We start from the raw sequence: 25,101 nt of genomic DNA, 5'->3' as shown, positions 1-25,101 counted from the left end.
ACCAGCACCAGAACAAGAGTATAACTTAACTTAGGTTGGAAAGGACCTCGAGGATCATCGAGTCCAACCTATAAGAGGACACAGTCTCAAACTGCACCAGGGGAAGTTTAGGCGTGGCAGCAGTCTGTCATTTTCTCTCCCTACAAAGATTTCACAGAAGACAACCACGTTTTGGAGCAGTCACAGAAAACAGGCATTCAACTATCACAAAATAGGAAAACAGCCCTCAGGGTTACAAAGAAAATGGGACACAGCTACCAGAAAACTCAAAGGGAAGTAACACAGTTGTTTGGTTGGGTTGGGTTTGGGGCGGTTTTGTGGGGTTTTTGTTTGTCTGTGGGTTTGTTGTTGTTGTTTTGAATTGTGGTGGGTTTTTTTCCCAAACTAAGATTCAATTGTTTTTGTGCTATGGATAAGTACATAGCTAAACCCCCATTCATCACTGCTCATTACAAATTAAAATAGTACAGTGCTCAAGGTAGAGACCTTCTCATCAGCCCTACTGCAGCAGGACAGGATGGGTAACAGAAAACAGAAGCAGAACTCGGCCAAGTGCTGCTGTTGGTTCTGCTGTTAGCCAAGGACTGACTGATGCCTAAGTTTCTGCAGCTGTACAGTGCTCAACGCTCTGCTGAATCTGAAACATGCCCTAAGATTAATTCCTGCAGTCTGTTAGTCAGCAAACTCCTGTGTATTACTGCAATATTCTTTCCAAGTGAAAGCAATCTAAACATACAAACCCAGCCACGCAGACTGCCATGGCAACAAATTTGAAGTGTGAAATGTTTCCTCTGTTGTATTCCCTTTAGCCTTCCATTATATATCAAAACACTTTGACATATGCTGAATACATTCTTTTTCCATCAGGAGAGAAGAGGCTTTATTATCTACTTTGTCATTCCACTTTCTTCCCACCAAGTCCTTTCTGTACCTTGGAAGTCCATGTGATTCCTTATAGTCCCTCCCTCTAAAGAAGTGGCACTGTTCATTATGCTCAAAAGAACTGTCAAAATTATTCACAGCCTACAGAGCAGGCAGAATTCTTCTATTATTACAAATCATGACAGTAAAAGGTTTCTAAACCCCAGATTCTTGGAAGAGAAATACAAATATAACTTTAATAAAAAGCCATAACTTCCTACTAAAAGTTCTCTAAAACAAACAACATTTATAACCAGAAAGAGAGCCCATTTTATCTGGTTTTCAAGTACTTGATGATCCATTATATGAAAAGGATAAATAAGCAGCAGTATAAATACTCCCAGCTCAGAGACCTGGAGACAGGACTAATAAAGAGAGAAGCAGATTTACAGTTAGAGACACCTTGCAGGAACTGTGCCTGCAAGTATATTGCCCAACAGTAGGCATAAATCTGCTATAAAAATGCAGAGAAAGTGCTCAACTCTGGATAAAAGTTAAATTTCAAAACCCTGCCTCACCATGGTCTTCACCACAGGCTGCAGGGAAATCTCTGCTCTGGCACCCGGAGCATTTCCTCCCTTTCTTTTTTACTGACCAGTGTGCCTGCAGAGTTGTTTCTCTCACGTATTCCTACTCCTCTCTGCAGCTGAAGTTACCATTTGCTTGGGGTTTCCCCCCCCCCCCCCCTTAAATTTGTTACCTCAGAAGCACTACCACCATCACTGATGGGCTCAGCCTCAGCCAGCAGCATCTTGGAGCCAGCTGGCATTGGATCTATTGGACATGGAGGAAGCTTCTAGCAGCTACTCACTGAAGCTACCCTCGTAGCCCCCCACTATGAAAACCTTGCCACACAAACCCCACACAATTGCCCATTACAAAAAATCAACTGAAAACCCTAATTTCAGCAACAACATTTGCAAATTTAAGCTCAAATTTATCTTGGAGCCGGTAGCATTTCCCCGAGTGTTTCTTAACTCATTCCCAAACCCTTTAAAAGATTATTTTGAAAGCAATTCTGCTATTAGGTGGCCAAAGCTGTTTCAGAAACTCCATCTGGTGGCCACTAGCAGAATATTCCTGCAGCTCCCGAAAGCACCAAGATGAGGAAAACTAATTGAAGGATTTAAGTTAATCATTAGGGAAAGGGGGCGGGGGAAAAACCCACCACACTACAGGCATCAGTCCCATTTTCTGGTACAACACAGATTTGCACTAGCTGCTCCTGTCTGCAGGTACTAAGGGTACTGCTGCTAGTATTTATGAGAAGAAACAAAATTAACCATTACTACTTCCTCCAACAAACTGCTCCTGGGAGGAAGAGGCAGGCAAAAGAGAGCTCTGTTGCAAGAAACAAGCCTCACCAATGGTTAACCTTGGCTTCAAACCTAACAGATGGATATTTAACCAGGCTATTAGGCCTGATTATTCACAAGAAAGAAATATTTATAGAAAAGCATATGTTTCTTGTATTGTTTTATGAAACATCTGGTACTAGTCATTGTGGTCGACAAGATGCTCAAAGATCAAAGGAAGTGCCATTCCCATTCAGCTCCAGAGCATTGTAATTCTTTCTAATTAAGTTATGGTTTCACTAGTTCACCCTGAAATGGATGGCAGAGTTAATTAATACAGAAGTTTCTGAGGATTTTCAGGTCAGCCTATGTGCAATGAAACAATCATTCTGGCACCTGCAGTGCTGTGCAGAGACCAGCTCTCTTATAAAACTTGCCAGTAGGAAAAAGAAACCAAACCCAACTACTTTTTTTTCTTCCCCACCCTTTAATAGAAGGAAGGAATTCTTTGGAAACCCAGGCAATTTTGGTGCTCTCGCAGCTGAGGGATGTAGGTGATCTACCCGCGCAGAGGAGTTTATTTTGTGATTGATAGAAACGTTGCTGTACGGTAATAATCATAAAATACTGTTTATAAAACAACTTAGATTACAAACAGAGGCCAAATAAGTCAATAGGAAAAATCACTAACAGTGAATCATGAGCAAACAGCCCCGAGATGTGAAGGCAGCAATCACACAGCGCAGAGCGTGGCTGTTCCAGAATGAAAGGAAGGAAAGTTGATTTACAACCAGCCTCTGAGGCATGGGTAATTATTAATGCCAGTGCTTATGTATACACATCTCCAACTTGTGCCTTTTTAACCCTACCCAAGGAAAGAGCTCCAAGCAGAGGCAGTTCAGACTATGAAATCTTATCGATTCACAGAGCTCCATGCACCTGATAAATCAGCACAAGCATCTGAATTCTATTTCAAACAAAATCACAGCCCACTGCACTCCAAAAATAAAACCCTCCCAAAACCAAACATGCAGGAAATAATAAAGACATACAAGGAGTTTTATCCTAACATTCACCCATAAACAAAGTTCTCTTAACTTTCTTCAAGTTAGCAGTCCTTGGTTTGTGCTTTTTTGGTTGTGTTTTCCTTTTTTTTGTGCCTAATATTCCATGGTCTTTAAATCAAGGACACAAAATTCCTCGCTGTCAAATAAAAGAAAAAGACTAAACATAGGTAAAATTAAAAGCAAGGCTCTTTACAGCAACAATTTTACCAAGTGACTGGCAGTTGTGCATCTGGGGGTGCTGACTGACAGCCGCCTAAACATGAGCCGGCAGTATGCCCAAGTGGCCGAGATGGCCAATGGCATCCTGGCCATGCATCAAGAATAGTGTGGCCAGCAGGAGCAGGGAACTCATTGTGCCCCTGTACACCACACTGGTTAGGCCAAACCTTGAATACTGTGTCCAGTTCTGGGCCCCTCAGTTTAAGAAGGACATTGAGATGCTTGAACATGCCCAGAGAAGTGCAACGAGGCTGAGGAGAGGCCTCGAGCAGAGCCCTACGAGGAGAGGCTGAGGGAGCTGGGATTGTTTAGCCTAGAGAAGAGGAGGCTCAGGGGAGACCTTATTGCTGTCTACAACTACCTGAAGGGTGGCTGTAGCCATGTGGGGTTGGTCTCTCCTCCCAAGCAACTAGCACCAGAACAAGAGGACACAGTCTCAAACTGCACCAGGGAAAGTTTAGGCTTGAGGTGAGGAGAAAGTTCTTCACAGAGAGAGTTGTTAGCCATTGGAATGTGCTGCCCAGAGAGGTGGTGGAGTCACCATCCCTGGAGGTGTTCAAGAGGGGACTGGACGGGGCACTTGGTGCCATGGTTTAGTCATGAGGTCTGTGGCAATGGGTTGGACTTGATGATCTTTGAGGTCTCTTCCAACCTTGGTGATTCTGTGTAATATAACAAACATCTTAAAGGAGATGTTCTCAAATTTATTTTTTTCCTGAGGAAACTGGAGTTAGTGCATTAATATAAGTAGCCTTAAAGTGCTAAAATGCCATCAAGCTTCTAATATGTAAGCTCAGCCCTTGAATAAAGTAAAAACAATCTTTGACTGACTCTGTGTCTAATATCCCACACTCAAGTTTGGGATTTCTTCTTTTTTCTGTTTTACATAAGACTAGAAGGAAAGACATGGTAGCTTCTGAAAAATATCTTTGAAATAAGTGGTAGAATATTTCACAATTCAGATTTCCAGTAACACAGTAGTTACTTCTCATCATAATACACTGGGGAATGGGCAGTAACATCCATTTAATATTCCAAACCAATCCTATCAGTCTACACAGGGACAGTTTTCTTAATAACATTACATCAAAAAAGGCAAGAAGAGATGTATGACTCAAGCACAGAAGACAACAGCACGGTCTGAAAACAGCCTTCAGGCTTCTGCTGGAGGATTAGCTCCCTAACACCAATCATTACCCTGGAGCAATCCAGTCCAAGCCTCAGACTAACTCCAAGCTTGCTGTGGCCTTTGGCCTCTGTCCTCGGTGACTGTGGCTGTCTGATGCTGCACCAAACAAGAATTCTACAACTCAGTGATTTGCTGAACAACCAGGAAGAAGGAGAGCAAGGGAGAATCACCACCTCCATAATACTTTACTGGATGGATCTGCTTTAAAGCAGAGAATAAAAAAAGACTGAAATCCCCACAGTCCCATAGTCTCACAAGCCACAACAGTGTTTATCAGAGAAGATGAAGAAGTTTCCCTCCACCTGGCATACATGGGGATGACAGAAAAGAGACTTCACTGCAAATCATACCTACTGTCAGGATCTCTGTACTCTGCTGAACAAACCAGTAATGTGGGTCAGTTAAGAGAAGTAAGTTTTTCACCATGAGGGTGATGAGACACTGGAACAGGTTGCCCAGGGAGGTGGTAGAAGCCTCATTGCTGGTGGTGTTTAAGGCCAGGCTGGATGTGACCGTGAGCAACCTGATCTAGTGTCAGGTGTCCCTGCCCACGGCAGCAGGGTTGGGACTAGATGATCCTTGAGGTCCCTTCCAACCCTAACAATTCTATGGTCCTAAATTGTTGGGTTTGGTCAAAAGAAAAGTGGCTGACATCTGCTTTCTTCATAATAAAATGTGTCACTCAATACTGTACTTGTTTTGCCACAGGAACAAGAAGATGCATTAAAAAAAAACAAATAAGAGTTTTGCCCACCACAGCACCCTGCAGGTGGGCAGGGAAACTCCTTGTGTTGTTAGCCAGTCCTTAAATACTGTCATGGAATCATAGAATTGTTAGGGTTGGAAGGGTCCTCAAGGATCATCTAGTTCCACCCCCCTGCCATGGGCAGGGACACTTCATACTAGATCAGGTTGCTCAGAGCCACATCCAGCCTGGCCTTCAAAACCTCCAGGGATGAGGCTTCCACCACCTCACTGGGCAACCTGCTCCACTGTCTTACCACCCTCATGGGGAAGAACTTCTTCCTAAGATCCAATCTGAATCTCCCCATTTCTAGTTTTGCTCCATTCCCCCTAGTCCTATCATTACCTGACACCCTGTCACAAATACTTAACCTCTGTGACTTCTAAATTTACTGCCTCTGTCCTAGCCAGAACATCATTGTCATACATCAACCTTTTCCACTGAGACCATGTACACTAATACATAGTAATCACCAAGAAATCATAAATCACTAATAAAAGTAATAATGAAATTATGCACCACCCCAAACACAGTCACTTAACCACCATTTGTTTTGCAGATTTATGAAAGATTTATGCAACTGAACACTACTGTTTGTCACTGTTCTCATGTGACTTGCAGCCTGTGATCATTTAAGCTAATTAAATCAACTTTTATTGTTGAAGGAGAGTTGGTCACACAACAGCAATATCACTGTAATGCATTAACTGTGACAACGACAGCTCAGCGAGATGCTGCCAAAACCACGCCATGTACCTGTTAAAAGAGACTTCAGACCAAGTCTTGTCTGTTCCTGCAGACAAGACAGAATTACAGCTACCAAGATGAGAATCACAGAATCATAGAATCAATAAGGTTGGAAAAGACCTCAAGGATCATCAAGTCCAACCTGTCACCCAACAGCTCATGACTAACTAAACCATGGCACCAAGTGCCACGTCCAATCCCCTCTTGAACACCTCCAGGGATGGTGACTCCACCACCTCCCTGGACAGCCCATTCCAATGACTAACAACTCTCTCTGTGAAGAACTTTCTCCTCACCTCGAGACTGGAAGAGACTGGATGGGGCAGTTGGTGCCATGGTTTAGTTGAGGAGATAGTGTTGTGCGATAGGTTGGACTCTATCTTGAAGGTCTTTTCCAACCTGGTTAATTCTATTCTACTTCCTGATGGGACCCTGATTTTACATGCACATGCTGAAATTGCCACATGCTGTTTGTTCCTGATTCACAGTATCATGGATATTCTCGCCCTCTGAACACCACTGAATAATGAGTTTCAATCCGGGTTTCGGTCAAAATAGGAAATGACATTTGTAAATGTGAAGATCATTTTGGAGGTGGGAGCTTTCTGTCATTATTTTTTTTCTTTAAGATAGGAGGCTTAAGAAATAGCTTTTCTCTTTGTGCTTCTCTGGTTCTATTTATACCATTTTTCTCATTAGAGGGTAAATTCCCTTGGAGCTGTGCTGCCCTACACCGTGCACTGTCAGCGAAGCGTTTACTGAATAACAGGAAATGTAGACTTAACACCTCTGTGTTAGGGCTCATCTTCACTTAAGTTATGCCTTGCTCACTGATTGCTAATTAACTCTGAATAATCTAAACCTTTGGAAAGAGTGGTTTGAATAGTCCTTAAACTTTTGGTGCAGCCCAATGCACCAAATACTCCTAATCACACACGGCACAGATGGATATCTTTAAGTACATTTCTCCTGGGTCAAACCACAGTGACGTCCACCCAATGAAACTTCAGAAAAAGTTCAAAACCCAGCTGTCTGCTGGTGGGAAATCATTTTAGTTCCTCCCTTTTCCCTCACAGAGCCATGGTTATCAATTACACGCCTGTTCAGACCACTGCAGTGGAAAGTACAGCCACAAACCATTGGCATAATTCTTTATCATTGCCTCATGCGCATACATGATCCCAGAATCACAGAACGTTAGAGGCTGGAAGGGACCTCAAAAGCTCATCTAGTCCAACCCCAGTGCCAGAGCAGGATCAGCTATACCAGATCACACAGGAACACATCCAAATGGGTTTTTTTAATACCTCCAGAGAGGAAGATATTCTAGAAGCTAAAAAGTAAAGTTAATACCTACCAGTTGATGACCAAATACTGTCTGAAATTGGTTTCAAAACCAATCATTTGACTACTCTTACATAGGTTACCATGCTTTCTGCACAGCCCTAAATCCTAGACAAAATTAAGCTGATCCTTCAGATTTGCATCTTTCATGGAAAAACAACAGGGGAGGGAGGGAAATCACCTGATCTGCACATGGTTACAATGCCTAATTTTTCTTTAGCATTGTCTTAACTATGAAAGAGTAACCCCAACAAAACAAACCTGGATTTGGGTACAGCTCAAAAGTAAATGCTGTATACAAAACATTTACACTACACTTCCAAACTGTTACTGAAAACTTGGGTAAAGCTGGAGGAGCTACTCTAAATAAAAGGGAAACAACCTACCCAGCTCAACAAACTACTATGGTAAGATGACCAGAACCAAAGACAATAAAGGAATTGTGAATGATGTGTGAGCTCACTGGAAACCACATCTCACAGAGTCACTGAACTACTGAAGAGCTGTTATGGAGCACAGCAGCTTCACAAAGAACATGAATCTGAAAGATCTCTGGGCCACTGCTGTGGCTCAAAACCCTCAACATGCAGCTCTAGTTTCAAAACAGTATTTGGAGTAGTGCTAACCTTCAGGTGGAAGCATAGACCTAGTGCTTAAGTATTTTCTCCAGGTAACCCACAACTCTGCTTTGGAAATCTAGACTTGTACACATTTGTCTCATTTCATTCCTTTAAAGCATTCTGACTCTTTAACAAACTTTGTTGAAAAAGGTGTGGAAAGTGCAATGAGCAAGATGCTGTGAAAACAGAAAGCATTGATCAAAATCATCTTCTCAACCCACAACAGCCACTTCAGGTTATTAAAACATGACAATAAAAAAGTTCCTCTCTGTGTGCTGACACAAGAAAATGTGATGCAGAGAGAAAAGCTGCCTGCACTAGAAACCACCAGAAAGTCATGGGGCAACCTTTTCTTGCTCATTTCTATCTGAAGTATGCTACTCAACATAGTCACTAAGAAGACTGATGTCGAGCCAGACACAAAATGCACTACAGACCCAAAGTGCTGTCTTTTAACACCTCATGGTCATGGCAGAGCATGTGGAAAAATAATTTATCACGTATGTACAACACTGGCAGCGTGCCAAGAAGCATGGAAAAACAGAAATGCACACTGGTTTTAAGGTGGGATCTTAATATTTCTGACATGCACTAGCGCTGGGTCGAGCTGTTGCCTTGTTAAGCGAAGAGCCTGGCTCGGTATTTACTCAACAGGCTTTTCCTTTTCTAGACCTCTAGCACTTCAAACAGCGCACTAGAAAAAAATGTATCTGCAAAAGGCTGGCCAATGTGCCTCGGATTACTTCATGAAGAGGAGAAAAAAAATATTCCACTGGATGGCCTCAGATCCTTAGAAATGGCAGGGACAAACACTACTTTTCTGTTCTAAAATATCTCTCTCTCTCTCTGCAGAGGATAATTTGAACTTTAAAGTCACATGGTGAAACCATAGGTTTGCTGAACACGCAACGTGTATGGTTTGAATGACTTAACCAAGTTCCTGTTTCCTTTGCAGAACTGTGTGTTTTTGTAGTCAGCCAGCAGCCTGGATTTTTCATCGTGATGTAGAGCAGCTAAAGAAGTTACTGTAATATACATACACCCTGCTTTCTACATAAATAACAAGGCCTATGCGCTCCAAGCGATAATTGTATTTCATCCAACTACTCACAGTGGAAGTCTCGGCCTGTTGTGTCTGTGGAGCATTTTCTGGAAGAGGTAAGTGCTTTATCTTACTTGGAATATGCAATGTTTTATTCATCACAAGAGGCTAAGGTTTGTAATTTCAATGTTGTTTTTTTCGTTTCCCTTTCTTTAACAACATTGGAACTACACAAAGTAAAATACTGTGTCTGGGAAACATCCTCAGAAAGCTTGAAATTGAAAGTAATGCTGAGTATGAAGTACAGTAAATGTGAAGATTGTTTTCTAGTAAGCACTTAACTCCTAATGACAGTTAGATGATGAAATGCTGCTCGGTGGTCTGGAGAGAAGACTCCAACCATCACTTGAGAGCAAAGAATGGATATTGCTGGATAATCCTAACCACACTTCAAGAGTTATGTGGGACAGGAAACACGTCAGTGATGCTGGTGGGTGATTGCGTTCAGTTACTGTTGATTCATTTCTCCTCTGGAATTCCAAAGTGAAAAGAAAAGCTTTCAGTTTCTCAGAAACCTCTCAGAAGATAAGGATAGGGTTTCTGAAATCTTTGCAACCTCAGATATTTGCCCAAGTGTAGGAATTTTGACGTTACAAGAAAGGCAGCTGCAGTATTTGTATTTCAGTCTTTCGTATACTGCAAGCTGCCTCCATCTTTTGACTTGGCAGATGCAGGAAGAACAGCAAGAACAAATTCCTCCCCCAAATTCCATGTGACTCTTTCACAGGGCGATGCGGGGCATGCCCACCAAGAGCAGAGTGTCACAAGCAAGATTAGGCACATTGCTTTATAACTGCATGCAAGAATGTTTTCCTTCTATAGGCTGGTAACAGAATGCAGAAAGACTGCCTTGCCAAACCTTTTATAGAGGAAGAGTTCTGTCTGCCAGGGAGAAACTCCTCATTTTGGGAGCTCCTAGACTTTAAATAAACAGAAGTTTCCTTGAAACCAAGCTCTCCGTTTGCAAGAGTTAACCATCAAAGCGGGGATGGGAGACCAAGACCAAAGAAATTTTAGAGACTAGGTCCTCTTGGTATTGAAAGTAGTCTTTTTCAGAACTTTCTATTTTTAAACTGCCTTCTGAGCACTGCTTATTTGCTCAGCTCCATCTGTTGGAAGTGAAGGATAATGTATTTGTTGTGCTTTCAGAACATAAAAAAATCAAATGTATTTGCTTTAACTGCTGACACAAAAGGCAGAGTGGATCATAGTTGGGGAACAGGACCAGAAAAAGAGGGGGGGGAAAGAGAAAAAAAACAAGCAGCAAGCAATCAAAGGGGAAAAAAAAGTGTGGTCACATGAAGTTAAGAAAGGATTGACAATATGAATGATGATCAAAGTGAGGGGGAGCATGGGTAAAGAAGGGACAAAACCTTGGAGCACGACAACAGAGGGATAATGCAGACAGCATATTGCAAATTTCCCTCATTCATTAATCTTAGAAGAAATGGGAATAGGCCTGGTTCCTGCCACAGCTTCAATACACATAAGTTTTGACACACTATCTATTAGTCTCACTTACCAGTGAGTTAACAGGAATAACAAAGTCAGCTTACATCATAGTTTTGAGAGGGAAAAAATTCAAGTCTTGAGGTGTCTGCACTCTAAGTCAACAGCTTACATTAGAAGAGTAAAGGACCCCACCAAGCAGAGGAAAAATATTACATGCATTTTGAAATAAAATGTATGTCACTGCAGGAAAGCCAAGAATCAGACAACAACTGAGGGAATACCAGGGTTTTTTTCTCCCAGCAGAGGGAGATAATAAGTTCCTCCTTTTTTGTTTTTTAATGATGGAAACTCAAAGTATTTTGAGCACAACCCAAATGTGGTCAGCTGCATGGAGATTCTGAAATGAAGGATGTGAGAAATATTGGTTGATGGGTTGGACACGATGATCTTGAAGGTCTCTTCCAACCTGGTTTATTCTATGCATTCTAAATAAACCACTTTCTGGTGCTCTGCTGCTCCCATGGAACCCACCTTTTTTATCTCAAATTAAATGAGCATCACCAAGAGTCTGTAAAAATTCACAAGTACGTTCACCTTGCTGCAGCAAAAGTTGTGAGCTCCTGCAGCCCATTGTTATTCTAAGCAGGCATTTATGTTAGTGCAAGGAATGAACTTAACACTTGGGGAATGTTTCAAACCTGTAAAGGCTTACAGTTTCTAAGAGCTGCTTTACATGATAGATGAGCACCTTGGAGCCATAAGGCTCTGTAACGCTATCCATTCTGATGTATACAAACGTATAGAGAGGTTATGCCATCTGTGACTATATTCAATCAATCAGGTGCAGAGGCTGCAAAGCAGTCAGACTTTTCTGATGGCCTCCAATTTATAATCTCAGCCAGAAAGCCCTAATGCAGCAACTTTATGAAGTGACAAGCAATACATCTTGCAAAGTGCCCTATATCCTCAAAGTTCACCGAGGTAGTTATGAAGAGATAAAATAATGGGGGGGAAAAAAAGGAGGGGGGGAGAGGAGGGAAGATTGTAGGATAAGGTCATGTGCCAGAAATATCTATCTAGGTGTGACCATGTTAGAAAGAAGAGCACACCCATACAAGCTTGTATGAAGCTGGAGGAATACTTCATTGAAGCCTCCTGCACGTGAGCCTTTCCCACCACATTGCCACTTGCTCTCTTTCCAGTACTAACTGAGACACCAGAAGCAAAGATGAAAACAGTCTGACATTATCACTGTGATTTATTTTTTTTCAAAAGAAGAATAAAAACTTCCAGGAATAATTTAAGGAGGAGGAAAAACCCAAAACAAAACACCACACCAATAATGTCTACAGTGTTAACTTTGATCTTTCCCTTTTTATTTTTTGGCAAACCACAAATATTTCAGAATAAGCTACAAACTGCCAGCAGGTTGTTTGGGTTTTTTTTCCCCTTCTGGGAGGAGCTCTTCACTGAATTCATGCAAGCACAATGTTCAGACTGAGTAACTTACAGCAAAGCTGCAAACACTTTGTTGTCTTGGTAAAATTTTGTCACATTTTTGGTCAAAGATGAAGCCAGTATCAGTACCAAGGCCAGATCCTGAGCAAATTTAACCAAGTTTGAGCCTCTTGCTTTTGCTGTGATTTGATGTAAGGCCATGTGATCCTCTTCAAAAACCAAACCTACATCCTTTGTTTCCTTTGCAATTACACAGAATCACCAAGTTTGGAAGAGACCTCAAAGATCATCAAGTCCAACCTGACACCCAAGACCTTATGACTAAACCATGGCACCAAGTGCCACATCCAATCCCCTCTTGAACACCTCCAGGGATGGTGACTCCACCACCTCTCTGGGCAGCACATTCCAATGGCTAACAACTCTTTCTGTGAAGAACTTTCTCCTCACCTCCAGCCTAAACTTCCCCTGACACAGATTGAAACTGTGTCCTCTTGTTCTGGTGCTGGTTGCCTGGGAGAAGAGACCAACCCGCTCCTGGCTACAACCACCCTTCAGGTAGTTGTAGACAGCAATAAGGTCTCCCCCGAGCCTCCTCTTCTCCAGGCTAAACAATCCCAGCTCCCTCAGCCTCTCCTCATAGGGCTTGTGCTCAATTTAAAGGTCAAATGTAGCTAAGCTGTTCTGAGATTCTCTACAAGGGCAGTGAACATGGTTAGGTGGCCCATGACATAAAAGTTTTGAGAAGATAATAGAGACCTTCACAAGGCCAGAACTAAATTCAGATGTTCAGCCCTGCAAAATGTCTGATGGGGCTAGAAGTTAACAGTGGAGTCTTTGGTGGAAGAACTCAAAATGTAAATATTTCTTAACCTCCTGAAACTTCTGTGTGGGACAGTAACAGCAAGCTTCACCTGTCACAAAGTACATCTTCTTTGCCAGCTTAAGCTTCAAATCTGTCTTCTAACAGAAGGTCAAAACTGGACTTACACACTTTTTCCTTAATTCGTGGTATCTCCTCAGTATATAAGAAGATAGGAATTGTACAAGTTAGATTCCCAGGAAACAATAAAGCAAAAGGAAGTCAGGAGAAGTAGGTGTGTCAGGCTCCATGGCTGCTGCTGCTGACCGAGCAGCACAGTAAATCACTTTCAGACATAGAGCCAGAGGGATGCAGAGCGCATTGCTGCTCCTTGATTAATGAGAACATTTCTATATTGTTTTGTTTTGTTTTCCCCCTAGTGCTTCAAAATTAAGCATGGGCATAGTTTAGGAATCAGACTGATCAGCTTTATTTCAGAAGAGACATTTTGAAATTAAAAGCTGGAAGAGGGAAATCCCTAGTACGAAAAAAATACACTTGACCACAGTTGTGATGTTTTGTGCACGTGCTTTGGGGTTTGGTTTTTCTCTTCTCTTTTCAGGCATTCTCACTCTTCAGTTTCAACACTTTAACACAAACTTGAGTCCTGCTTAGTGCTTCATGTTAGAAAGCAGCTGAACAGAAGGCAAAAGCTTTGCTGCAAGCACTTAAGATGCATTTCCTCAATTGAGATGACAATATTTCCCCTCTGCATCTATTGTCTTTGAGAAGGTTTTCACTCCACTTTTCTTAACCTTGTTCAGATTTAGCAACCTATTTTTAAGCTACCAAATTATACTGACTCTAAATTTGCTTTAGAGGCTTCCAGTAGTTTTGCCCATCAATGCTGTCAGAATAGAATAGACCAGACCACACCAGCTTGGAAGAGACTTTTGAGATCGAGTCCAACCTATCATCCAACACTATCTAATCAAGCACCCCATCCCATCTCCTCCTAAACACCTCCAGTGATGGTGACTCCACCACCTCTCTGGGCAGTCCATTCCAATGGCAAATCACTCTTTCTGTGAAGAACTTCTTCCTAACATCCAGCCTAAACCTCCCCTGGTGCAGCCTGAGACAGTGTCCTCCAGTTTGAGATTGTGTACGCCAGTTCAGAGGTTAGAACAAAGCCAGAGCCTGACCAGCCAACTTTGACCCTCCTCCAAGTGTACCTGCAGCACAATAAAACCTCTCTGGGTGCATCAGTTCTTCCTGTAGTGAATTGTCTTTAAAAAAATAACCTTTTCTAGAAAGGAAGAAACTCTACCTTTAAAAGGAAGGGGACCAAGAACACTGCTGAATCAAAACATAACTCTGTGGTTTTGCAGAACTGAAATTACCATTACATGAGATTATATACACACTTAATCACAGCCCCCTTGATAAGTCAACTTTTCTAATTAAAGCCAGTATTAAGAGTTCCAATTTTGAGGAGAGATTAGAAATATCAGAAATATGAGGAAGTATCAGAGGTAACAACCATAAATGAACTGTCAGACAGTATTAAGACAACTGACTTATCTATAATGAACACTGCTTAAAACATGAATGCATCCTGAAGAACTTTTACCAATTTAAAGTTACTTTCACTTTAAGAGTTAACACCCCTGGAATCCCTTTGTGGAGAACACATTATGTGCAACTAAGTATCTCACTCTTCTTGTTGATATGACTGTATAGAAACTTCTACAGAGAGAACTCCACTGTCCTTTCTTTACCCCATGTCCTGTTTACACACACGGCCTGTACAGACCAGCTTTGTGTACCATGGAGCAAAAACACAAAACTCCACAAACTAACACAAAACTGAAAGCCCTGTGAATAAACAAGGTCGTTTTCCTCCAGAAAACAACGTCCTCCACTGTAAATATGCCTGGAAGTTTAACTTTCTCCAGTGCTAAGGACCATGCATCAGCAGACATTTATTACCATTCATTAGGAACAGGGAGTTCATCATCTAATGTCTAAAATATTCATACTTGCAATTAAAAAAGGGGTGGAAAAAAAGGAAACACACTATTTTTCTGCATCAATCAGTACAAGGTACTCAGAAATTTTCTCTTAGAAGTTGAGCTAATTGTGCTTTTAGGTGGTCTGTCAAATTAATACCTCCATTCATCTATTGTACTCGAGTTTTTCCCTGGGTACATATTACATTCTCCTCCAAAGCTTTTTGGCTTAAAGGAAAGCCCTCAGCCCTGGTGAGACCCCACCTGGAGTACTGTGTCCAATTCTGGAGCCCCTATTGCAAGAGGGATGTGGAGGTGCTGGAACGTGTCCAGAGAAGGGCCACAAGGATGATCAGAGGGCTGGAGCACCTCTCCTATGAGGACAGACTGAGGGAGTTGGGGATGTTCAATCTGGAGAAGAGAAGGCTCCGAGGTGATCTAATTGTGGCCTTCCAGTAGCTGAAGGGGGCCTACAGGAAGGCTGGGGAGGGACTGCTCAGGATCTCAGGTAGTGATAGGACTAGGGGGAATGGAATGAAGCTGGAGGTGGGGAGATTCAGGCTGGACGTGAGGAGGAGGTTCTTCACCATGAGAGTGGTGAGACCCTGGAATGGGTTGTCCAGGGAGGTGGTTGAGGCCCCATCCTTGGAGGTGTTTAAGCCCAGGCTGGATGAGGCTCTGGCCAGCCTGATCTAGTGTGGGGTGTCCCTGCCCATGGCAGGGGGGTTGGAACTAGATGATCCTTGCGGTCCCTTCCCACCCTGAATGATACTATGATAGGATCCTCCAAACACTTGCAGGCTAGCAGAATTATTGGCTGAACATATGACAGACCTAACAGCCTATCCATATCACTCTTAAAATCCCCTATTTCCAGGAATTTATAACTGGGCTGCAACAAATGTTCCTTGCTAAAACTTTATCAATAGGTTTATAATGCAGTAGTCATTTTCTCCCATTCCAGCATACAGAAAAGCATTCATTTTTTCCCCCCCTGCACTTTTATGCACCAGCTACATCTAAAAGTGACAGTATTATTAATGTAGAAAGATGGTTCAGCACGAAAGCTGTTTGTTCATAACACTTCATAAACATTCATATTAATTTTAGATGGGCTCCTCGGTACAGACTGCAGTTATGAAAGGTTTTTCTCCACCACCACCCCCCAACAGAAAGGAAGCATAAACTAAAGAAAGGAATGCATCTCTTGCCTCATGTTGTGATTATCTTTGCATTTTCCTATCAGCTGGGCTCAAATTATCCAGCATTCCCACCCTTGCACAGTACAGTGGGGCTATTTTGTGGCCGTAACTGCAACCCACACGCTGGAGTTGCCCTGCATGCTGCCTTACTTAGCCTTCTTTGGCAAAACGGTGAGGAAAAGCAGCTCCACCTAATGACAGAGCCAGCTCCTTCCCTGCCTGCCAAAGAGCCAACAGTTCCCGTTTATTCTACAGGAGACAGGAGCGTGCTGAATCCCGGCTGAGCTGCAGAAAAGTCCTGTCTGCATCAAGTGAGGAAAAGGGGAGGCCGGGGAGGTGGGGGGAGGGCGATGAGAGCAGGAAGCAGATAAAAAAAGGCAGATTTCTCTGGCTAAAAATATTATGCAAGTTAGCATAATTAACATAGGAACGTAGAATCCATCCCAAAAAAAATGACTACATTTATTCTGAACAAATGGTTCGCACTCCTGACTGCACATAAGGTTTAATGCACTAATTAGGGATACTGCAAACTTGCCTTTAAATCCTGGTTTCACCTTCCTTTTCCATTTCAGCTCCAAACTCCACTGAACAGGAAAATAAGCAGGGGGCGGAAGGAAGGATGACATCTCTCAACACGACATGGATCAGCTACCCAAGCAAGAACTTGGCTTTCACTTCCCCAGAAGAGATTGAAGCCTTTATAGCTTACCAAAACATCATATCAAGACTCATGCACTGTTACATTGCCTTCTTTGTACCCACAGGGCTCATAGCTGGCCTATCTATTCTGATCATACTCATCAAGAATTATTTGCAGTACAAAGTCATAGAAAACTTAGACCTGCTTCTTTTACACTTTACCCTCAGCAAGATTGTAATGATTTTTTTATCATTTACAGTCATTACTAGGCCTGACTATTTAAAAGCAACCCAGCTTGCCTGCAATGTACTGTCATTTTTCTTCAACTTCAGCTATTTCAATGCTCAGCATGCTTTGGTTTCAACACTTCTCATACTGTTACTCAAGAGATTGCCACCGAGGACTGCTCTCAGCAAAGTAACCCAGAGACCCATATTGTGTGTTGGACTTGTACTCACATATGCCTTCTGTTTGTCCCTGACTGAGGCAGCACTGGCTAGCACAGACAACTACCACTTGGAAACGGACTGCCAGTTAGATCCACTGTTTGCATGGCCTGAATATGAGATCGTTAAATTCACCTTTGGGTTTGGAATCCCATCAGTTCTCCAGATACTCTGCTTCATTGTTCTCTTTGCTAAAGAAGCACCTGCTGAAGCTCCAACCTTACAGCAGCACATTCGTACTTACGCTGCTCCGTACATTGTAAGCATAACGACGTTTCTCTGCCACTTATTCTATAGCAGTATGATTCTCTCCAGGGCAACGCTGAAGTTACAGAAGAGCACTGGCACGCCAAAGGACGAGCTTGTCATGAATATTGCAGAAATAGTGTTGTTCTGTGAGAGCTGTGCCAGTTTGGTGTTTATACTCTGCTTGCACAAACCATGCAAGGATGAAATACTTAGAGTTCTACAGAAGTGCCGCAGGCAAAACGCTGCCAATAATCACCTTGAAATACCAGCTACACCCACGACCCATGGCAGTGGGTCTCAGTAATACTTCCTGTTCTGAAGAACTGTCACTCAGTTTTACTTTTTAGTTTGTTTGTGGGTTTGGCTGGGGTTGTGGGGTTTTTTTTGGTTGGGGTTTGGTTTGTTTACTTCTTCAGAAAAAGATAATCGCTCCTTCTTTACACTCCAGACTGGGACAATCTTACAGCTAGCAGAGTGGGAAGGAAGACAAAAAAAAAATATATAGATATTTATTTCTAGTATTTGCAATGATCTGTGAAGAAAACATGTAGGGTCTGGAGTGGTTTGGTTGGGGCTTGCTTTTTTTTTCCCCATATATATATTTAAATCACCTATTTTCTGCAAGTGTTGCTCCTAAGCCAAGTAGAAAAAGCACTGTTGCCATAGAAATGTGCTTTTGCAATAGCAGCAATGCCCCAGCAAAGATGCAAACAAGCAGCATAGCAGAAAGCAACTTTGAGGCAAAGGTAAAAATCTGCAGCCAAAGCATTTTCTCGGGTGTGCCTCCTCCTCTCTTGACTTCTTACCCTACAAACTAGTTGTTTCTTTTTTAAACACTGGCAAATTGCAGCAGCAGCAGCAGCAAAGTATGGCTTTAAAAAGCCATTATAACCCTGAAACAGCATGTGATACTTTTAAGTCCTCTGTAACACTGACTTATATTTTACCTATATACCCACAGATACAAATTGAGCATTTCTTCCCTTTTTCTATTTCCCTCTTATACTTTTGTTGGTACTCCTAAGGTTTTTGTCTGAATTCTTGTGCCAAAAAAAAAAAGAGAGAGAAAAAATAATCAAATTAATGGAAATGCTGGTCCATAATGGAAAGCTTCAAGTCCTTTGTGAGGAACTGAACTGGAAAGATCAAGAGGATGGCTAATTAAAACTCTGTGCAGGACTGAAAGGTTTTTGTTAATGTACTCTCAGATTTGACTTTGCATTAAGACTTAGAGCAATTGTTGATTGAAGTCATTCTTGATGAGTGTGTTCAAAAGTATGAAGTTGCATGCCCTGGAAGAGCCCCATTCAATAATACAGTAACTAAAATAGAAAAGCCAGCCCAGAGGAGTGCAACTGAGGAGTGGTTTTAAATAGGCAGGCAAAAACTGAGCCCCACTTCCAAACTGACATCAGGGCTCTGGTGGACACAAGATAGGCGCATTGTACATTTAGATGCAACTTCATGGATAAATGGTGCAAAATGGGGAAAAGATCTGACTGAGAAAATAAAGCAGCTGTAGTATAGGAGTTCAGAATCACAGAATGTTAGGGGGCTGGAAGGGACCTTGAAAGATCATCTAGTCCAACCCCCCCCGCCAGAGCAGGCTCAGCTATACCAGATCACACAGGAACACATCCAGGCGGGTTTTGAGTATGTCTAGAGAGGGAGATGTTGCCCTGCAGAACCAGTAACCAATGCAGGCTGAAAATGTAGGTGCAAACTTTTAAATGGTTGTTTTAAGCACATTATTAACTGTAACTGAATTTGGCCAGGAGGCATCTTATGTATTTGTCTTCAGTTTCAGCTTTTCCACTCATCAAGGTGGAGAGAATGGAAGTAAGAAGGAAGGCACAAATTTGTCCCACATCTTGGATAAAGATGTAGCTTTAGATTGCAAAGTTATGAAAACAGTGATGTGATGAGAAAGGCTCAAGTGATCTGAAAGGGTTCTGAGAAAAGTCATTTTGATGCTTAAATATGTGCCTTTGCATGGCACCTGGATGCTAACAGGACTGGTAGATTCCTTGGCAGTTGCATGCTTTGGAGGGTCTTCCTGACAAGGTCCAGATTAAAGTGGCAAGCTGGTGCAAATCAGCATGGGCTGAGCATCTTCCATAAGACGGCCTAGTGCATAAATAGAAGAATAAAGGTAATTGGTGCAATAATAATACAGCATATGGATATCTAGATATAAATACATCCAGTCTTAGACACCCCACTCCAAAATTCATGGACCCCAAGGGTATCAGATGCAAAGGGCAATACATAGCCTTGCGATGACCACAAGGACCAGCATTCCTGCAAGAAGTAAATATGGTAAGATGTCTGCATTGTATTATGTCAGCCTGGTTTTCCTGTTCAATTTCATCCTGCTGCCAGCATGAACAGATGGACAATTAAAGAACATTACATATAAACAGATCACTATAGAACCTGGGCAGAAAGGAAGTACGTAGATAAGAGTCATCTCTTTGGATACAATTTCATACTTCTGCAAGGAATTGTCAGTTGGCATCAGAGGTTTTGCTTTGCACCTGGGAAGCTGGAGATTAACTATTGTGGCCAGAACATTAGCTCTGCAGAAGGAAGTTTGAAGGGCTAAGTTGTAAAAGCAGCACATCAGCAAGAAACCTGAGAGAGAGACTCAAAGAGTACGTCAGAAGATGCAAGCTCTCAGTCCCAATTCAGACAGAATATCATGGTTTCAGCTGTGCCATGGTTGTAGCCAGGTGGGGGCTGGTCTCTTCTCCCAGGCAACCAGCACCAGAACAAGAGGACACAGTCTCAAGCTGCATCAAGGAAGGTTTAGTCTGGATGTTAGGAAGAAGTTCTTCACAGAGAGAGTGATTGGCCATTGGAATATGCTGCCCAGGGAGGTGGTGGAGACACCATCACTGGAGGTGTTTAGGAAGAGACTGGATGGGGTGCTTGGTGCTATGGTTTAGTTGATTAGATAGTGTTGGATGATAGGTTGGACATGATCTCAGAGGCCTCTTCCAACCTGGTTAATTCTATTCTATTCTATGCACAAAGGATTCTACTTCATTTGGTGCTTCCATCTATTTTATATGTGAGGATGAAAGAATAAATATGGTATTGTTTCTGAGTCCTGAGTTACTGATAAAGGTGCCTACATGAAAAACTACTCAGTAAATGTTGGCTCTAGCTAGCATTGGCTGGGACCTGGCAACTGCTCTAATGATGGGTGAATAACAATAATGCACCCCTGAGGAGCGTGATGGTCCAACCTTGGGTGGAAGGATGCTTCATGATACTCTGAGCAAGGCACACAGCTAAAGCAGAGCCATAACCAAATGTCTCTGAGACATAAAACCTGTAGGGGCCCTACTGTCAGACCCAGGGTTTGGGAATGAGTACATCTGGTCAAGAATGAGCTACTGCATCAAAGTCTGTGAGTACTCCTGGGTATAGCTTCTGGCTGCCATCTGTGGGATGTGAGTGACTGTACTCTGGTCTCTTCCCTGTCCACAGCTCCTGCAGAGTACTTTTCTGGTTGGCTGAATATATTGGCATAAAGAAATCTCCACGTGCAGTGCAAAAGACTTTGTAACTGGAGAAAATAAAGGTAAACAGGAGAGAAGAGGTTGAGAAATACAGAACAATAACTCAAATAGTTATTAATGTAACTTACAGCAATACAGAAACACGCTGTTAAGTCATTCTTGATAAGGTAACTCAAATCTAACATTAAAATTCAGGATCATAATATGTAGTCCTAGAGCAAATCTAGCTGGAATATGAAGGCAAAAACACCCCTATGTGCAACAGGGGAAAGAACAGAAACAATCCCCCCCAAAAGCCTTCTAGAGCAGTCTGAGATGAGGGAGAAAAGAGCAGCTTTGGCTAAGATTAAAACTGAGTTGTTTTTCAATTAGTAGTAGTGATCTGAAGTGTGCTTTTAAAAAAACAAACAAAAATCTCCCTGCTCAGAGAGATTTTTTCTTTCCCAGCAACAGCTTGGTTGAACACTCACTTCTTCCAGGCTTCACCTAGTTTTGAACAGCATGTTCCAGAAGAAATAGAGCATATATTTTTATAGGCATGCTGTCAAAATTAACTCAAGGGATACACTGGAAAATTCAAAGAAGAACATTTTACTTCTGCACTAGCAATACTTGTGTCTCTCTTTGGCCTGCTTTTGAAAACAATAAAAACCCCACAACAACAAACCATTCAGTAAAAGAAGAGAAACAAGCAGGCTGCTTTAGTTGTCCATGAATTTTTGAGCTGGTAACATGTAGAGATTGAGGACTCGTCTTTACTGAACCAGCTGGCTCAAATGTGATCCCATCCCGTTGCAAAACAACATCTGAGCAAAAAAAAGAGACTGGATCTGCACACTTGAATCATAACTCAAGCTGCTCCACCCCTACATTTATTAGTAAGCCTGGCCTTACTTACATTCCTATTCCTATTTACCTTGATTTTGGGGTGGTTGTTGCAGAAGACATAGGGTAGGGTGAAAGCTCAAGCAGTTTAGACAATTGGTGGACAAGCAGCTCAACATGAGCTGTCAATGTGCACTTGCAGCCCAGAAAGCCAATCAGATCCTGGGCTGCATCAAGAGAAGTGTGGTCAGCAGGTCAAGGGAGGTAATTCCCACCCTCTACTCAGCTCTGGTGAGACCCCACCTGGAGTACTGCCTCCAGTTCTGGAGCCCCTAGCACAAGAGAGATATGGACGTGCTGGAACAGATGAACAGAGGGCTGAAGCACCTCTCCTATGAAGACAAACTGAAGGAGCTGGGGCTGTTCAGTCTGGAGAAAAGAATGCTCCGAGGTGACCTTATTGTGGCCTTCCAGTATCTGAAGGGGGCCTACAAGAAGGCTGGGGAGAGACTTCTTAGGATATCAGGTAGTGGTAGGACTAGGGGGGAACGGAATGAAGCTGGAGGTGGGGAGATTCAGGCTGGATGTGAAAAGGAAGTTCTTCACCATGAGAGTGGTGAGACCCTGGAATGGGTTGTCCAGGGAGGTGGTTGAGGCCCCATCCCTGGAGGTGTTTAAGACCAGGCTGGATGAGGCTCTGGCCAGCCTGATCTAGTGTGGGGTGTCCCTGCCCATGGCAGGGGGGTTGGAACTAGATGATCCTTGTGGTCCCTTCCCACCCTGACTGATTCTATGAAAATAAGTACTCTATGAAACACAACATATATGTTGCATGAAAGATGCATCCTCAAAATTATTGGCAACTGAAAAGTCTAAACACAGCAAATGTGCTCTGAGGCTTTCTGCAGGCACAGAAGGCAATTAATTCCAACTCAAACTAACTTTCCTTATTTGCAAGAAAGGGAAAGTAACTGAAGCTGGGCAGGATGAAGTAGAAGGATGCTCTAGAACAGGGTACTGTAAGCAGAGAGTATCATAGTATCAGTCAGGGTTGGAAGGGACCACAAGGATCATCTAGTTCCAAGCCCCCTGCCATGGGCAGGGACACCCCACACTAGATCAGGCTGCCCAGAGCCTCATCCAGCCTGGCCTTAAACACCTCCAAGGACAGCGCCCCAACCACCTCCCTGGACAACCCATTCCAGGGCTTCACCACTCTCATGGTGAAGAACTTCCTTTTCACATCCAGCCTGAATCTCCCCACCTCCAGCTTCATTCCATTCTCCCTAGTCCTATCACTACCTGATATTTTGAGAAGTCCCTCCCCAGCCTTCCTGTAGGCCCCCTTCAGATACTGGAAGGCCACAATTAGATCAAGAGAAGTCACTCAGTGGTTGAAAAAGGTTTCTTTTTTTTTCAGCTCAATACACCCTGGCCCTGATCTATTTCTCAACAGCTTCATACCCAAAGCAGTTCCACACTTCTAACAGAATCCAACAGCTCTTACATCCTATAGAGCTTATCCTGCTTATCACCCTGATGGAGAGGCTGCCATGCAGTGGTGGCTCAGGAGCTGTGAGTCACCAAACCTCTTCTGTAGTTCTCTCTCTATACTCACACCTCCCACTTTCTTCCTCCTCAGCTGTCCCCTTTTTGCAGCACAATAGCAGGCACATATGTTGAAGCCTGCAAAATTACAGAGAGCATCTTCTGTGAGAAATAAAAGAGATAAAACCTCTTGGTGCAGCCCAGTACACCGTAGACAATTACACCAGCATTCCTTCAAGACTCTACAGTGTTAGACATGGCTATGGAGATATTTAGAAGCTGAACACTACAGGTTTTAAAATAAACTGCTAGGAAAACTTTAAATGCTGCCTTATCAAGTCTGACATTGTCTAAATGCTATCACACCAGTGGCTTCCATGCATGTTGTCAGCAGCTTAGATTAGGTGTAACAGGTGGGACTGTAATACTCAGTGCTTTGGCACAACTGTGGCCAAGAATGAATCATTAAGACACTCCCTATAAAGGTCCCAGGGAATATCAGCAACTGACAGGGGAAGAAAAAAAGGGTACAATGTTCAGCAACTGCTAAATTTAGTTTTAAGCATTTCACAGAATATGGAAGTGAGGAACAGCAAGATTAAGACAGATTAAGCAGCAACAATAATTTGACTGCATAAACAAGAGCCTGAAGATGTTGTCATCTGCTTTAGGAAACAAGATTCAGAGAACTCACATGATCATTTCATTAAATATTTAGTGCAATACAGAACTCACTAATTACAAGATAATAAAACAACAATAATAATACTAGATTTGGCCTCTTATGCGTCATAGTTCTGTTAGCAGAGGGGGGGAATAAAAGCTACTCTATGGGTCCCTCAAACAAGTGTGGAACTAGGGCACTGATCATGAACTCAAACAAGAAAATTAGCACTCAGAATTACACATTTTAATAGCAAATCAGCTGATATTCACAGCTAGAAAAACAAGGGCAGACAGAGCAGCTGATTGTCAAATCCAAGCCCCCGTAATTACAAACAACTAACACCCAGAAGCTAACATTATGCATAAAGGAAAGTGAAAAGTCCTTCTGGCCCTTACAAAATCAGTGAAAGCTCTGAAGGACAGAATTAAGTACAGCAAAACCACATGATCAACAAACAACAGAGCCTCTTTATGATCCTGTTCTTCAGGACAGCAAAAAAGTAAGACCTTCAAAGCGGGTATCACAAGATTTTTCTAACAATTGTTCCAGTCCTGTATTGCAATCATACTTGTACACTTCTCAAAGCAGAACACTTTAGGCTCTCTGTCCAGAAAAATGTGAGGTGAGCTCAGTTGATCATAACTGAGAAGAACCAGCATGGTGACCCACATGGGTAAAAGCCAGGAGGAATGTGGGTACCCAGAGTTCCCCCCCAAGTCAGGTAGCTGTCCAAGTGTCCAGCTGCAGGGAGTATCTGAGCCTGGCACTGGTACCAGAGGACAGCAGAGAGGATGCTTGTGTGTGGTATGATCTCCTCAGCCAGGTGGAAGAGAAATTGGAAAGGTTGAGGAGTACCAGGGAGTGTGAGAGAGAAATAGACTGGTGGAGCCACATCCTGAGGCAAAAGCAGAAGACAGAGGTTCAAGAAGCAATAGATCCCCTCCCCTCCTGCCACCAAACAACAAAAGGAGACCTAAAAGACAGGGGAGAGTAGAAACAGGACCCTGCTCAAAGAAGCTGG

The 25,101-nt window shown here is 42.7% G+C and overlaps 2 protein-coding genes across 13 annotated transcripts in view; one reads left to right on the top strand and one right to left on the bottom strand.

The window, feature by feature from the left end:
• Positions 1-25,101, bottom strand: part of CUNH7orf50 (chromosome unknown C7orf50 homolog) — a 158,862-nt gene that overhangs the window by 107,622 nt on the left and 26,139 nt on the right. The window contains exon 1 of one of the 11 annotated variants that reach the window (XM_068146705.1): positions 17,400-17,492. The exons of 9 other annotated variants lie outside the window; for them this stretch is intronic. In XM_068146705.1, the coding sequence (XP_068002806.1) occupies positions 17,400-17,444 (45 nt within the window). In that variant the 5' untranslated portion in view covers positions 17,445-17,492. Of the gene's footprint in view, positions 1-17,399; positions 17,493-25,101 lie in introns of those variants that run through there. One more of the 11 variants, XM_068146706.1, reaches the window with a different exon arrangement.
• Positions 9,113-21,845, top strand: LOC137445188 (uncharacterized). 2 transcript variants are annotated; one of them, XM_068146697.1, is made up of 2 exons: positions 9,113-9,305; positions 16,751-21,845. In XM_068146697.1, exon 2 carries the CDS (start codon positions 16,798-16,800, stop codon positions 17,815-17,817), a length of 1,020 nt encoding a protein of 339 aa, XP_068002798.1. In that variant the 5' UTR covers positions 9,113-9,305; positions 16,751-16,797; the 3' UTR covers positions 17,818-21,845. The 2 variants fall into 2 exon arrangements, with proteins under 2 accessions (XP_068002798.1, XP_068002799.1); XM_068146698.1 differs by lacking the exon at positions 9,113-9,305 and adding an exon at positions 16,262-16,486.

This window comes from Melanerpes formicivorus, unplaced genomic scaffold (assembly GCF_026170545.1).
Source record: "Melanerpes formicivorus ecotype bairdi unplaced genomic scaffold, bMelFor1.0.p_v2 SCAF_14, whole genome shotgun sequence".
In the NCBI taxonomy this organism is placed as follows: Eukaryota; Metazoa; Chordata; class Aves; order Piciformes; family Picidae; genus Melanerpes; species Melanerpes formicivorus.
The sequence above is the reverse complement of the archived record's forward strand: the minus strand, read 5'-3'. Positions and strand labels throughout refer to the sequence as shown.

Coding starts and splice junctions, on each gene's coding strand:
- LOC137445188 (XM_068146697.1), top strand. CDS start 16,798: ATGACATCTCTCAACACGACATGGATCAGCTACCCAAGCAAGAACTTG.